The sequence below is a fragment of the Lutra lutra genome, chromosome 1 (genome assembly GCF_902655055.1).
Source record: "Lutra lutra chromosome 1, mLutLut1.2, whole genome shotgun sequence".
Lineage (NCBI taxonomy): Eukaryota > Metazoa > Chordata > Mammalia > Carnivora > Mustelidae > Lutra > Lutra lutra.
The window spans coordinates 218,677,069-218,689,817 of NC_062278.1; the positions used below are offsets into that span (position 1 = coordinate 218,677,069).

At 50.7% G+C, this 12,749-nt stretch overlaps 1 protein-coding gene across 2 annotated transcripts in view; it reads right to left on the minus strand.

Annotated features, from left to right (window-relative positions):
- VAV1 (vav guanine nucleotide exchange factor 1) overlaps window positions 1-12,749 on the minus strand; it is a 48,706-nt gene that overhangs the window by 10,438 nt on the left and 25,519 nt on the right. For both annotated transcript variants that reach the window (XM_047705385.1, XM_047705376.1), the window contains exons 5-21: window positions 12,509-12,617; window positions 12,318-12,413; window positions 11,287-11,355; window positions 11,013-11,116; window positions 10,338-10,437; window positions 9,571-9,666; window positions 9,306-9,374; window positions 8,957-9,043; window positions 8,781-8,866; window positions 8,308-8,440; window positions 7,866-7,975; window positions 7,116-7,217; window positions 6,785-6,882; window positions 6,675-6,697; window positions 6,479-6,524; window positions 3,691-3,827; window positions 3,290-3,355 (exon numbers count right to left, since the gene is read on the minus strand). In XM_047705385.1, coding sequence (XP_047561341.1) covers window positions 3,290-3,355; window positions 3,691-3,827; window positions 6,479-6,524; window positions 6,675-6,697; window positions 6,785-6,882; window positions 7,116-7,217; window positions 7,866-7,975; window positions 8,308-8,440; window positions 8,781-8,866; window positions 8,957-9,043; window positions 9,306-9,374; window positions 9,571-9,666; window positions 10,338-10,437; window positions 11,013-11,116; window positions 11,287-11,355; window positions 12,318-12,413; window positions 12,509-12,617 — 1,531 coding nt within the window. The remainder of the gene's footprint in view (window positions 1-3,289; window positions 3,356-3,690; window positions 3,828-6,478; window positions 6,525-6,674; window positions 6,698-6,784; window positions 6,883-7,115; window positions 7,218-7,865; window positions 7,976-8,307; window positions 8,441-8,780; window positions 8,867-8,956; window positions 9,044-9,305; window positions 9,375-9,570; window positions 9,667-10,337; window positions 10,438-11,012; window positions 11,117-11,286; window positions 11,356-12,317; window positions 12,414-12,508; window positions 12,618-12,749) is intronic.

The window sequence follows — 12,749 nt, forward strand, 5'->3', positions numbered from 1 at the left end:
GTTTTAGCATGACCCTCATGCCAAGAATGGATTTTATGTTTTTAAATGGTTGACAAAAATTAAAGGAAGAATAATATTGCTTAGCCTGTGGGGATGGGATGAAATTCACATGCCAAAGTCCCAAAACACAAATGTTTACTAGAACCCAGTCATGCCCTCTTGTGCTTTTGCACTTCTCTGGCAGCGGTAAGAGGTCACAAGGAGAGCCTCTGATCTGCAGAGATGAAAACCTGCATTATCTGTCTATTTACGAAAAGCCCAACTCCTGGTCTGAATAAATACAAAGGTGCTTGCTTCCACCACGTTCAGAGGGTTACTGTAAAACAAAACAAAACCACAAAACAAACAACAAAAACAGAAGACAGTGTTGGCAAGGTTATAGGGAAACTGGAAATTTTATGGCGTTACTGGCAGAAATGTAAAATGATACAGCTGCTAGAGAAAACAGATGGCAGTTCCTGACAACTAAAAATAGGATTACGATATGACCCAGCGATTCCTCTTCTGGGTATCTACCCAAGGGAATTAAAAACAGGGATCAAAGAGAGATAGATTTACCCATCCATGTTCCTAACAACATTATCCATGATAGCCAAAAGGTATGTGCCCACAAAGAGATGAACAGGTAATGGACTATTATTCAGCCTTAAAGAAGGACATTCCAGGGCACCTGGGTGGCTCAGTGGGTTAAAGCCTCTGCCTTCAGCTCAGGGCATGATTCCAGTGTCCTGGGATGAGTCCCGCATCAGGCTCTCTGCTCAGCAGGGAGCCTGCTTCCCTTCCTCTCTCTCTGCCTGCATCTCTGACTACTTGTGATCTCTGTCTGTCAAATAAATAAATAAAATCTTTAAAAAAAAAAAGGACATTCCAACACCTGCTATAACATGGATGAACCTTGAAAACATTATGCTCAGTGCAAAAGCCATTCTCAAAAGGACCAACACCATTCATCTGAGGTCCCAAGAGGAGTCAAGGCCATAGAGACAGAAAGCAGATGGCTCCCACCATCTACCAGGGGCTGAGGGAAGGGGTGGGGCATTAATGTTTCATGGGGACAGAGTCTCAGCTTTGCACGATGAAAAGAATTCTGGAAATGGACAGTGGTGATGGTTGTATAACTGTGTGTCTTCCTAGTGCACCACTCAAAATGGCTAAAATGGTAAATTTTGTTATGTGTGTTTTACCATAATTGAAAAATAGTAACAATAAAAAAGAATGAGGAAAAATCTATCCAGTTCCAAAACATCACCCCAAAAGAAAACCCATACATATCACCCATTAAATGGTCAGTCCCTATTCCTCCCCAGCCTCTAATATCTGGGAATCTCCCATTTGCTTTCTGGCCCTGTGGGTGTACCTATTCTAGATATTTCAAGTAAATGAAGTGGTTGCAAGATGCATTAAGTACTACTGAAGTGTGGATTTTAAATGTCTAATTTTATGTTTTTTCAAATTTCACCTCAATTATTTGAAGGGAAAAAAAAGAATAAAATGGTCTACATATAGTAATATGAAAAGATCCCGAGATATATTAAGGGGCAAGGGGCAAAGGGGAGGGCAGCAAAATAATGAGTATCAAATCTTCTGAATATATCATGGGGAACATGAGAATCAGTATTTGTATCTACTTGGATGTGCACTAAGAAACACCAGAGAGGCACACAGGAAACAAATAACAGTAGTTATCTCATAAGGTAGGTGGTGCCAGGAGGGTGGAATCCTTGAGTAGAAAGGAGAATTGTCATTTTTTTCTCTTTTCTCAGAGACTTCATTGTAATGGGAGAGGAGGAGGCTAAGCTGGGTGTAGCTTTAGGAAGGCAGTATATCTGAAGGCAGAAACTGGAGAGATGCCCAGATCTTGGCTCCTGAATGTCATGTCCCACTGAAAGGGCCAGGGCTCCTTGGGAAAACGGTGGATTCCAAGACTGGGGTGTGGAAAGTACAAGGTAGGTCTGGTATTATGCCAGAAAATGAGGAAGAGCTCCGATAATAATGGGGACATAACAAAAGAACAGATGAGCCAGCCTGAAAGGGCTCCCACTGGCCAAAGCTGGGACAATTTTGAAGTAAGAATCCACGGGCATTTCCTGAGATAAATGCATACGTACATACCTGACCAACGGGCAGATAGGACACACACCCAGCTACACAGGTACATAGAAGCTTGATACATAAATTGATACATAAGTGATTAAGAGACACACAGATACATAGATGATCATTAGATACATAGATGACAATTGATAGGTAAGTTGATTGATTGATTAGGACACAGCTAGTCTTTATAGTAGAACATCTGCGAATAAACTTGGACAGAACCATGGAATTGGAAATGTATAATGTAGCTCCATTACAGAGAAACCAGGAAGCCCCAGGCCAAAAAAGAAAAAAAAAATCTCTAAAATACAATTTTGGGGGAATTTGTCAAAATTTAAATATGGACTATAGATTAAATCATAGTATAATGTCAACATCAAGTGTCAAAATCAGGGTTGTTTGTTAAAATCATGCTATGGATATGTGAGAAAAGGTTCTTGTTCTTAGGATGTATTTAAGGGTGAAGGGAAAATATGTCTGTAAACTTCCTTTTAAATGCCTCAAGAAAAAAAAATAATATGAATTTTTAAAATAAAATGTGCAAAGAGTGAATGAAAGAGCAAATGAGACAAAATGTTGACAGCTGGTGAATCTGGGAAAAGGCTATTTGGAGTTCTTTGCATTATTCTAGCAACCTTTCTGGAAGCCTGAATGATACAAAATTAAAGCAACAAAACAGGGGAGTTTCCCCTCTGCGGGTTCCTACTGGGGCTGTGAAGCAGGCAGAGGGCAACTACAATAAGGGAAGGAGGGCTGGGGAGAGTGGGAAAGATCTGAGGTCATCAGAGAATGAGGTGGTCAGGTAAGCAGAGGACAGGGGAAGAACAGAGGTGGGGCAAACTGTGGGCAGGTGGCCAGGAGGTGTGAGTGGCCACCGCACCTGATAGGACAACATTCGCTGCCTCTGAAGGACACAGGGACTGGCCAGTCTTCTGGCTCCTGTTCCTTCTCCTTTATGAGGGAGAGAACCTTCATACAAGAAGAATCAAGCGGGAAAGGACGGGTCATCATTCTCTGTGTGGCCCCCACTCTGGACTCAGTAGGCAAGTTGGGCAGAACACAGACTTGGGAATGACCTACCATGATGGGCAGGTCCTCCCTATCTCAGGGGTGTCACCCCAAGGCTTCCCACCCTCATGGGACCTTCTCTGGACCCCCTTGCCCTCACTATGTCCAGATTTGAGGCACTCACATGCACATAGGGCTTGACTCTGTTACAGGGAAACCAGCCAACTTCGTTGGTAGCCGTATTCCTGCCCTAAAAAGCCAGGAGGGAAAGACACAGAGAGGTTATAGGCATTCATGCGTGTATGTGTGTGTGCTGATCTTCTACCTAGTGGCCACTCTGTCTGTCCATCTATCTCTCTGTGACCTGCAGGACCATGACCTACAGAGTGCCAGCCACTATCAACTTCTTGGGAAGACAGCCAGCTCAGAAGGGCCAGGCCAGCCCTAGAAATCCCCATGTTTACCACCCTTCCCAGAGGCTGCCTCCAGACCAGCTTCCCCTGCCAGAGTCACTTCTAGGAACTGCCTATGCCCATGATGCCACACTCCGGTCCTTCTCCAATATTCCCACAGTCCAGCCTGTACCTCCCACCAGTTCTGTTCAGCCTCAGCCTTGGTAAGCTCCACGATGTCTCCAGGGCTGAGCCGTAGAAAAGGTCCAAAGGCTCCAGGGGGTGGAGGAAGCCCATAGTACTCCTGACACACCTCCATCTTCGGCAGGCCTGGAGGGGAGGGAAGGTGGTGGCTCAGTGTGATTGGTGGTCATAGTTGTTCAAAACTGGGTCTCACAGCCCACCGGAATGGCAAAAAGTAGGGACTGACAGCACCAAATGGTGGTGAAGATATGGAACACCTGGAACTCTCCTACATTGCTGGTGAGAGTCCACCTGGGAAAACTGTCTGTCCTTATCTCCCAAAGCTAAATAGGTGTCTATCTTGTGACCCGACAATTCCACTCAGGTGTATGTGACCAAGAGAAGTGAACACTCATGTCCACCAAAATCCTAGATGAGCTTTCTTCACAAAACCAAAAACTGGCAACAACGCAATGTCCTCAATAAAATGGATATGCCAAGTACAATATAATTTTACAACGGAATACTGCGCAGCAATGAACAAGGTGTGAGTCTCACCAAAATGATGCTGATCAAAGAAGCCAGAAGCAGGAAGAGGACATACCACATGATTTCATTTTTGTGAAGTTCAAAGAAAGGCAAAACTCATCTATGGTGATGAGAGTCAGATGGGAATGGACCAGCAGCACTGTTTAGGAAAACCTTCTGTGTGGTGGAGATGTTCAAAAGTCTGTGCTGTCCAGTAGGGCAGTCATTAGCCAGAGGTGGCTATGGAGCGCAGGCACTGTGGCCAGTGTGGCTGAGTACAGGGGTTTGGGGTTATTTAAACTAGTTTCAGTTTGTATTGAACCGTGTATTTCTATACACGGTTCCATACCTTGATCTGCGGGGCAGTTACAGGGGTAGAAATTCACGGAGCCATTTAGTTAAGATGTGTTCACATTATAAATCTTACAGGATGTATTTTCTATCTTAATAAAAAGTATGTGTGTATATATGTAATATATAATATATATTATATATAATGTTACATATAATATATGCATATACATTATGTATAAATATGCATATTAACCTATATCTATGATATGCCTAAATATATATTTATATATAATAAATACACAGATGCTTATATGTATTTCCCTCATTGAGGACATTTGGGTCACTTCTAGTTTTTAACAAATAAAGTTAGGGCCCCTGGGTGGCTCAGTCAGTTACATGTCTGCCTTCAACTCAGATCATGATCTCAGGGTCCTAAGATCCATCGGGCTGCCTGCTCAGCAGGAAGCCTGTTTCCCCCTGTGCCCTATGTCTCTCTCTCTCTCAAATAAATAAGTAAAATCTTAAAACAAACAAACAAAAAACAAGTGAAGGGACGCCTGGGTGGCTCAGTCAGTGAAGCATCTGCCTTTGGCTTAAGTCATGATCCCAGGGGCCTGGGATGGAGTTCCACATCAGGCTCCTTGCTCAGCGGGGAGCCTGCTTCTCTGTCAGCCTGCTCTCCCCCTGCTTGTACTTGGTTTCTCTCTCTCTCTCTCTCTCCCACTCTCTCTCTCTCTTTCTCACAAATAAATACATAGATCTTTTTAAAAAACAAATAAGGCTGGTATTTATTTTTGAATAAAACTGATTATGCAATATAGATACACACAATGATATATACATCCCTCCTGTTGAGATCATTTGTTTGTAATTTTTTACTATTTCAGATAAACCTGGTATATCTATATCTACCTATTGATCTAGATTATAGATATCTATAGACCTTTATATGGTGATATCTATATATGAATATAGGTAGATAGGGATAGGTAGTTATGAAATCTGGGTCTTTACATTGACTCTGTATGACTATGGGCAAAGGGTTTACTTCCACCAGCCACACCAAACTGTTCTCATGTGTGTGTTTAATGAAGGCTGGACACATGCACACCCTGCCTCTTAGCCTTTGCACATGCTGTTCCCTCTGCCTGGAACACCCCTGCCCTCCTCCTCACCTGCCTAACTCCTCCTCATCCATTGAATGTCCACCTAAATGCCTTCTCCTACGAGAAGCCTTCCCTGAAGCCTCAGATTTGTCAGGTCCCTCAGTTTCATGCTTCAGAAAACCCTCGACTTCCCCCATCACAATGTCATGTCTTCACGAAAGTCTGAGAGCTTCCGGTGCATGGGGGACAGGAAGCACAGGTGTTCCAGCCATCCTTTGCCCCAGATGATGCATACAGTAGATACTAAACACAAGTCAGCCATCCCTGCTGTGATTCCACAAAATTCATTAACTTAGGAATGAGTCCAGCCTCTCCGCACCTCCCCCCCACCCCCCACCCCCTGCAGCTGGGCTAAAAAGAACCCATGTCCTTCACTTCCCCATCTTCCAGGTGGAGGGCATTTTGCTGAAACCACATATCATAGTAAGATTCTGTGGCATGGAGTCAAGAGGAAAGGAGAGAACAGTCGGAGGAGTGCCTAGTGACTAAGGCTAGAGAAGGAGCCTGGGAGAGAACATGCAAAAGGAGACAGTGCATAAGAGAAGTGGGTAGTAAGAGAGAGAGCATCTTAGTAAGGACTGTTACTACCCTATGCATTCTCTTCCTAGTGCTTGAGCAAAGCAAGTACAGAATTTGAGTTGGTTATTTTTAAATTCCTTTCAGGTTTCTAGGAGTGGAACAAATGGGATCCCAGCTTTATAAGCAGGACCTTATGTTGTCAATAATATAATTGTGAGATCTGAGGCAAGGACTGGATTTCCTCCTGCTCCACACTGCACATCCCGCCCCCCGCCCCCACCCCAGACTCACCTAGCTCATTCCTTTTCTTGTCCTGAGCCCGGCGATGTGGCTTATCCTGGAGGGAGAGACCAAGAAAGCAAGTGTGGCTACTGGGCCCAGCCTGGGGCCTCCTCAGCGCCTATGTGAGCACCCAGCAAAGGGTCCTGCCCACCCCTCCTTAATCCCCATGATTTGCCATGCAGAGAAAGGAGCATGGGGGTCTTACCTTCTTCATAGTTCCTGAAAGATCTATGGGATGGAAAAAGAAATAGTGAGGATGGGAAATAGCCCACACAGAGCCAAGCCTACCTCCCACCCTCTCTCGCCCAGTGGTACCTTGCCCATGTCGGCCACACGGAGGGACCCTTCCCAGACATTCCTTATGTGCAGGTGCCCGGCACCGATGACACCGGTACCCCTGATAGAAGGTGCCTCTGGGACACCAAAGCAGGAGAAAGGAAAGTCAGTGATGTTGAACAGACACAGGCCATCGTTTTGCCAAGGGTCCCCTTGGGTTCTCTTTAAGGCAGGAGAGAGATGAGGGAGCTGAAACTCAAAGGAAGAGCCTCCCACCTCCCAACTCGGGGGACAGATGGCTGGAGGCGCCCCTCTAAGGAGGAAGAGCTGCCCAAGCCCAGGCCCCAGGGCCAGCCTCGCAGATGCCCACCTCAGCAGCATCTGGCAAGCCTTGCACGACGTGGTCTCCTCAAAGGAGAACATCTGGAAGTCATGCCCGTTGGCCGCAGCGTTCTCAGGGTAGATGTTGGAGCTGGAGAGGGGAGAGAATTCCATGTGATGGAACAGTATTCAGCCGCACAAGGGAATGAAGTAGGGATGCGTGCTGCCGCTTGGATGCATCAGAGCTGCCATATTGGATATGCTGCTTCAATCCCATCGTGCCTCTCCCTCCGAGCACTGATGGGCATTTGGGTTGTCGCCACCTTTTAGCCATTGTGAGTAGTGCTGCTACGAACAGGGGTAGAGACCGAGCCAAACTGGTGGTTGCCAGGGGCTGGGAACAGGGAGGGGGATGGGGAGTGACTGCTTCGTGGCTGCAGGGTTACCTTCTGAGAGGATGGAAATGCTCTGGAGCTAGACAGAGATGATGATTGCACAACGCTGTGATGTACTACATGCCACCCAAACACGCACTTCTAAATAGCTCAATTTTTGTTACATGAATTTCACCTCAAGAAAAGAAAGAAAAAGGAGGAGGAGGAAGAAGAGGGGTCCAGCCTGGCGGCAGGAGCTCACACAGACCCGTGGCATTCTGAAATGCTGGCAGCATCAAAAGCCTATCCCTCCCATCTCCCAGATGAGGAAACTGAGGTTCAGAGGGGCCCTGCAGAATGGAGCACAGAATTGCCTCTCAGCCCCTGCCCATATGCAGACAGGCCGGAGGAGGCGGGGGTCTCACATGGCCATCTCGAACTGCTCCATCCACTTCTTCTTTAGTTCTCGTGTCTTGAAGAACAGCTCATAGCCCTGGGCCCCTTGGTCCTCGATCAGGAGGAACATGTGAGTCCACTGCAAGGAAGCAGGGTTCAGAATGAGGGCATCCACTCTGCAGAGAGTGGACCACACACCCTCTCTTCCCCTACCCCCTGTGGGGAGAACAGGGTCAGGCCAGAACAGCCTCTGCCTCCAGGAGAACCCAGCGTGGGTTCCCTTGTAATGGTCTACCGAGGAGAACCAAATACACATCCATAACTCTAAAATCACACGCACGCACAGGCATATACACACTCAGGTCACATACGGACACACACACGCGGGCATTCTAAAGGTCAAGGGGAGAGCCTTGAGCTGCACGGGGGCTTCCCAGCACTGGGGAGCCCAGTTCTGGCCTCAGAGCCCACCTTCTTGTTTTCGCGATCTCCAGATGAATCATCTCGAACCTGGAAGCTATGTAGGTTCACAAAGTCCTTGAGGTCGTAGGAGTCCCCTCGGCGCTTACAGATGAGCAGAGCTTTGTCCAGCAGGAAGGCGTACCTGCGAGCAGTTGGGTCAGGTACCCCTGTCCGGCTCCCGACAGCAGTCCCCACAGGCTCCCTGCCTGATCTCCTCCACCTTCCTGGCCCCCGCGTGCTGTCCATCTAGGATTCCTGCCCTTCGCCTCCCCTGTGGCCAAATTGGCAGTGCCCTCCTGCCTGTCCATCCTGATCTCACCCCCACGATGGGTACTGATCCCAGCACCTGTCAGTCTTGGCTCCACCCACACATCCATGCTGGTCCTCCCGGCCTGTCCACCCAGGCTCCACCCCCCGGTATAACTAGAAATCTGGCCCCACCCCTGCTCAGATTCTACCCTCTATCTATTGGCTCCACCCACCTGTCCATCTTGGAGCGCCGCTCCACGGAGGTGATCTTGAGCTCGCCATCGATCTTGGGCCGGCCATAGTGCGCCAGAGACTGGTCCTATGCGGCAGGAAGGGGGTCTGGCAAGGGGCCACCAAATGCTCTCCCCATATGGCCACACGCCTGGCTCTCCCTGCCCCACCCCCTCACCAGGTTCTCGATGGACAGCTGGAAGTTGGTGATCTGCCGCAACGTCTCGTTGTCCCGCTTGACCTCATTTACACACTGGGCCAGGTCCTGGGGGTGGGACAGGTAGGAGGCTACCCCCACGCAATCCCCTACCTGGCTGGGGAGAGGGGTCAGCTCCCACCAGGGGCTGGCAGGAGGTATAGAGACGGTGTCCTCAGCATCTGTCCTGTCCCCAACGGGGGTTCTGGGAATCACTCACTGGTCGCAGAGGTCTGTCACTCTTGGTGAGAGGAGGGGCTGCCCTTGGGTGGGACCATGTGCCTGGGCTGCACTACCTTGAATGCACGTGTGCGCGTGTGTGACCACTTACCCTCATGGCATCCAAGGCCAGCCGCAGGCTCTCCTTCTCCACCGCATCCTGCGTGTGTTTGACCAGCTCCTGCGTGGCCCACAGAGACAGGCATCACCTGGGCCTGCCCTCTCCTCTCAGGGCCCTCCAGGCAGGCCTGGCCTGCGAGCTTCCTCCTTCCTCCCAGAGGGTCCTAGAGCCTGGCCCCTGGAAGCCCCGCTGGACCCCACTCCTAGGACACAGAGAGGTACGGAAGCCACGCCCTTGCCCCGCCCCTCTCGCGCACCTGGAGAAGGAGGTGGTACTTGAGGACCCGCTGCATGGGCACCATCAGCAGGTCCCGCAAGGTGAACCTCCCGTTGTTTGCTCGCTGAGAACATTCCTGGGGGGCCAGAGAAAGAGATGAGCAAGATGAGGGGGAGACAGGTATGGATTTTTCTAGAACATGAAGCATCATGTCTCCCCCAAGGAAATAAAAGGAAGAATTTCCTGGAAGGCTGGCAAATCCTGCCTGGGGCAGAAGCCCCAGATTCCATGAACTGAGTGGGGCTGGCAAGGGGGAGACACAGGTGGGCAGGGCCTCCACGAGGCCGGACATACAGCACACACAGGGGACTGCTCATCATCTCTGCCCTGTCCGGGCTTCCACGAGACACACTGGGCCAGGGTGGTTTCAGCCCAGGGTGGGGGCTTGGTGTGAAGCTGAAGCTCAGCCTGAACTTGGGGCACAGCCAAGGCTGGGGCTCAGCCCACGCTGGGCTGGGGATCAGTTTGGACTCAGAGTTCAGTTCAGGGTCAGGACCTCAGCATGGTGTCAGCGCTGAGTCCAGAGCTGGGGTTCAGCTGCGGTCAGGGCTCAGTGCTCCCACCTGCCTCCTCCTGCTCCATCCCTCCCACTCGGCTGGTCAGTACCTCCCTCCCCAAACCCTCAGAGGGCAGGTCCCTGGCTGGGTTGCTGCAAAAAGTGGCACCACCCACTCCGTCTCCTCCTGGGCGCCCCTGGGGCCATGGGAAGGAGTAAGAGAGTCCCCCAGATGTGGCCCAGGCCCCCACCTCCAGCTTCATCTGTACATCCTCCCGGGCAGCAGCCACACGGTCCAGGTGCTTGCTGGCCGACTCCACCTGGCTGCAGTAGCGGCCGTAGACGAGGAACCTGAGGGAAGGACAGGGGGCCGGTATGGGTAGCCAGCACCACGGTCAGGCAGATCTGGGTGGCAGTCCAGGCCCCACCTCTTCCCAGACTGGTGATGCTGAGCCTCGGTCTCCCCATCTGTAAAACGGAATAACAGTGGCACCTCCCACAAGGAGCTATGGTAGCACTGAACAAGATGACGCAGAAGAAGCTCTTGGCACTTGGTATATTGGCTCTCCAACGTTCATTTAACCAACACTTACAGAGCACCTACTCTGTGCCAGGCCCTGTGCAAAGCACTTTAGGCCGCAATTTTTTAAACCTCACCACACCCTAGGAGGTATGTTCCTATACCACACTGATTTTAATAGATGAGGCAGCAGAAGCACAGAGAGGTTAAGTGATTTTCCAATACCACACAGCCCCAAAGAGGCAGAGCAGGGGACTGGACCAGAGATGGGCAATTCCCTTGCCCATGAGCAAAGAAGGAAGAGCCCTGCCTGTCCAGTAGTCTCTGAGGGCAACTTCTCTCAAATGCCCAGCCTGAGCAGGACAGGGTGACTTCCAGGGGTGCGGGCTGGCCAGCTGGGTCTCACCTCTCCTTGTATTTGATGAAGACCTGGTAGAGAGTGGGCGCACCTGGGGCGGCCAGAGCTTCCTTCATCTCCTTTAAGAAGTGAGTGTGCACGCGAAGCAGGTCCTACTCGGAGAAAGGGGTGAAGGCCGGGGCTCAGGAAGCCAAGCAGGAGACGGGTCACCCCCCTGCCATACATCACTCAACTCCCACCCTCCGCACTCCAGAGACTGGCGGGGCCAGAAGGTGGTCCCCACTGGATGGAGGCCAGGAGGACTTGGGACTGGTCAGCTCACCTCAATGTTAATGAAGATGATCTCAATGTCTTGGGGTTTGAGGAACCGCTGCAGGGGTTTCATGAAGTGCTGTGGGAGGAGAGAGAAGGGTGAGGGAGACCGAGACCTCTTCCTCCAACCCAGTCCCAGAGAGACGGGGACAAGGCGGCAGAGTCAGAAAGAGAGACTGGGAGAGAAAGACTGTTGGAGAATGTCCACACAAACACCTGTCCCAGCACTTCCTCATAACAGTCAGGAAGTGGGAACACCCCAAATGTCCATCGGTGGATGAGTGGGTCCACTCACGCCCGAGAAAATCGGCCCTGAACAGGAGAGAGGTGCCGACTCGCACTGCCACGGGGATGGACCCTGAGCTCACGACGCTCAGGGAGGGAAGCCGACAGAGAAGCCCACACGGCGTGTGACTCCATGTGAGTGACACGTCCAGACCAGGCTCATCCATGGAGATGGGAAGCAGATTAATAGCTGTCAGGGGCTGAGGAAGGATGGGGGTTCAGGGGGTGATGGCTAAAGGGTATGGGTTTTCTTTGAGGGGATGATGAAACGGTTCTAAAACGAAACAGGGTGACAGTTGCACAATCTTGTGAATAAACCAAAAGCCACTGGATTGTACCCAATAAATGGGTGAGCTGTATGGTATATTAAGGTTCTCTCAATAAAACTGTTCAAAAAGCAATGGCTGAAAGGAAGGGATTAGAGGTTCAGAGAGACGTAATCAAGACAGGAGGACAGGACAAGGATATAGGAACAGTATAGACAGGGATAAATGGACACACATAGAGAAAGAAAGACAAACACAGGAAGAAAGACCCCGAAGGAAAGAGCGACAGATCAACGCAGGAGACAGGATGAAAGAGAAAAGCAGAGATGAAGAAGCAGAAAGCAATGGGGGCAGAGAAGAGCTCCAGGCCCTCTTGAGGCACAGGTGGCCTCTCATGCATGGGCCCAGAGGCCACCGCACCGACGGATGCACACCTGCCCGCCCAGCTCCCACGCATGCACCTGCCAGGGACTGGGTCCGAGCACCTCACCTGTTGGATAGAGCCTAGTGTGTCTGTGTACTTCTCCTCCGTCTGCTGGATCTCCCGCAAGCAGCAGCACCGCTTATCATACTCTGTCATCTTGGGCTGAGAATGAGGAGGACAGGTCAGTGTTAGGGGACCCGGGGCTGCCATGGTCCCAGCCATGCACCCGCCCAGACGCGGCACTCAGCCCCACTCACCGGCATGGGCATGGGCTCCGTGCGCATGAGGTCTTCATAGATCTCATCGCCCTCCGCCTCCTCGTTCTCCACACAGTCGTACAGGTCCTCATCCTCCTCCACCGTGTCGCTGAGGGGTGTGGAGTCAGCCAGGGCCCCCGGAGCTCCCAGGCCAGGGACCCCTCAGGTCCCACCCAAATCAAACTCGTGTCCCCTCAGATCCACAGGGCAGAGCCATGTCCTCTCAGACCTCACCTCCCAG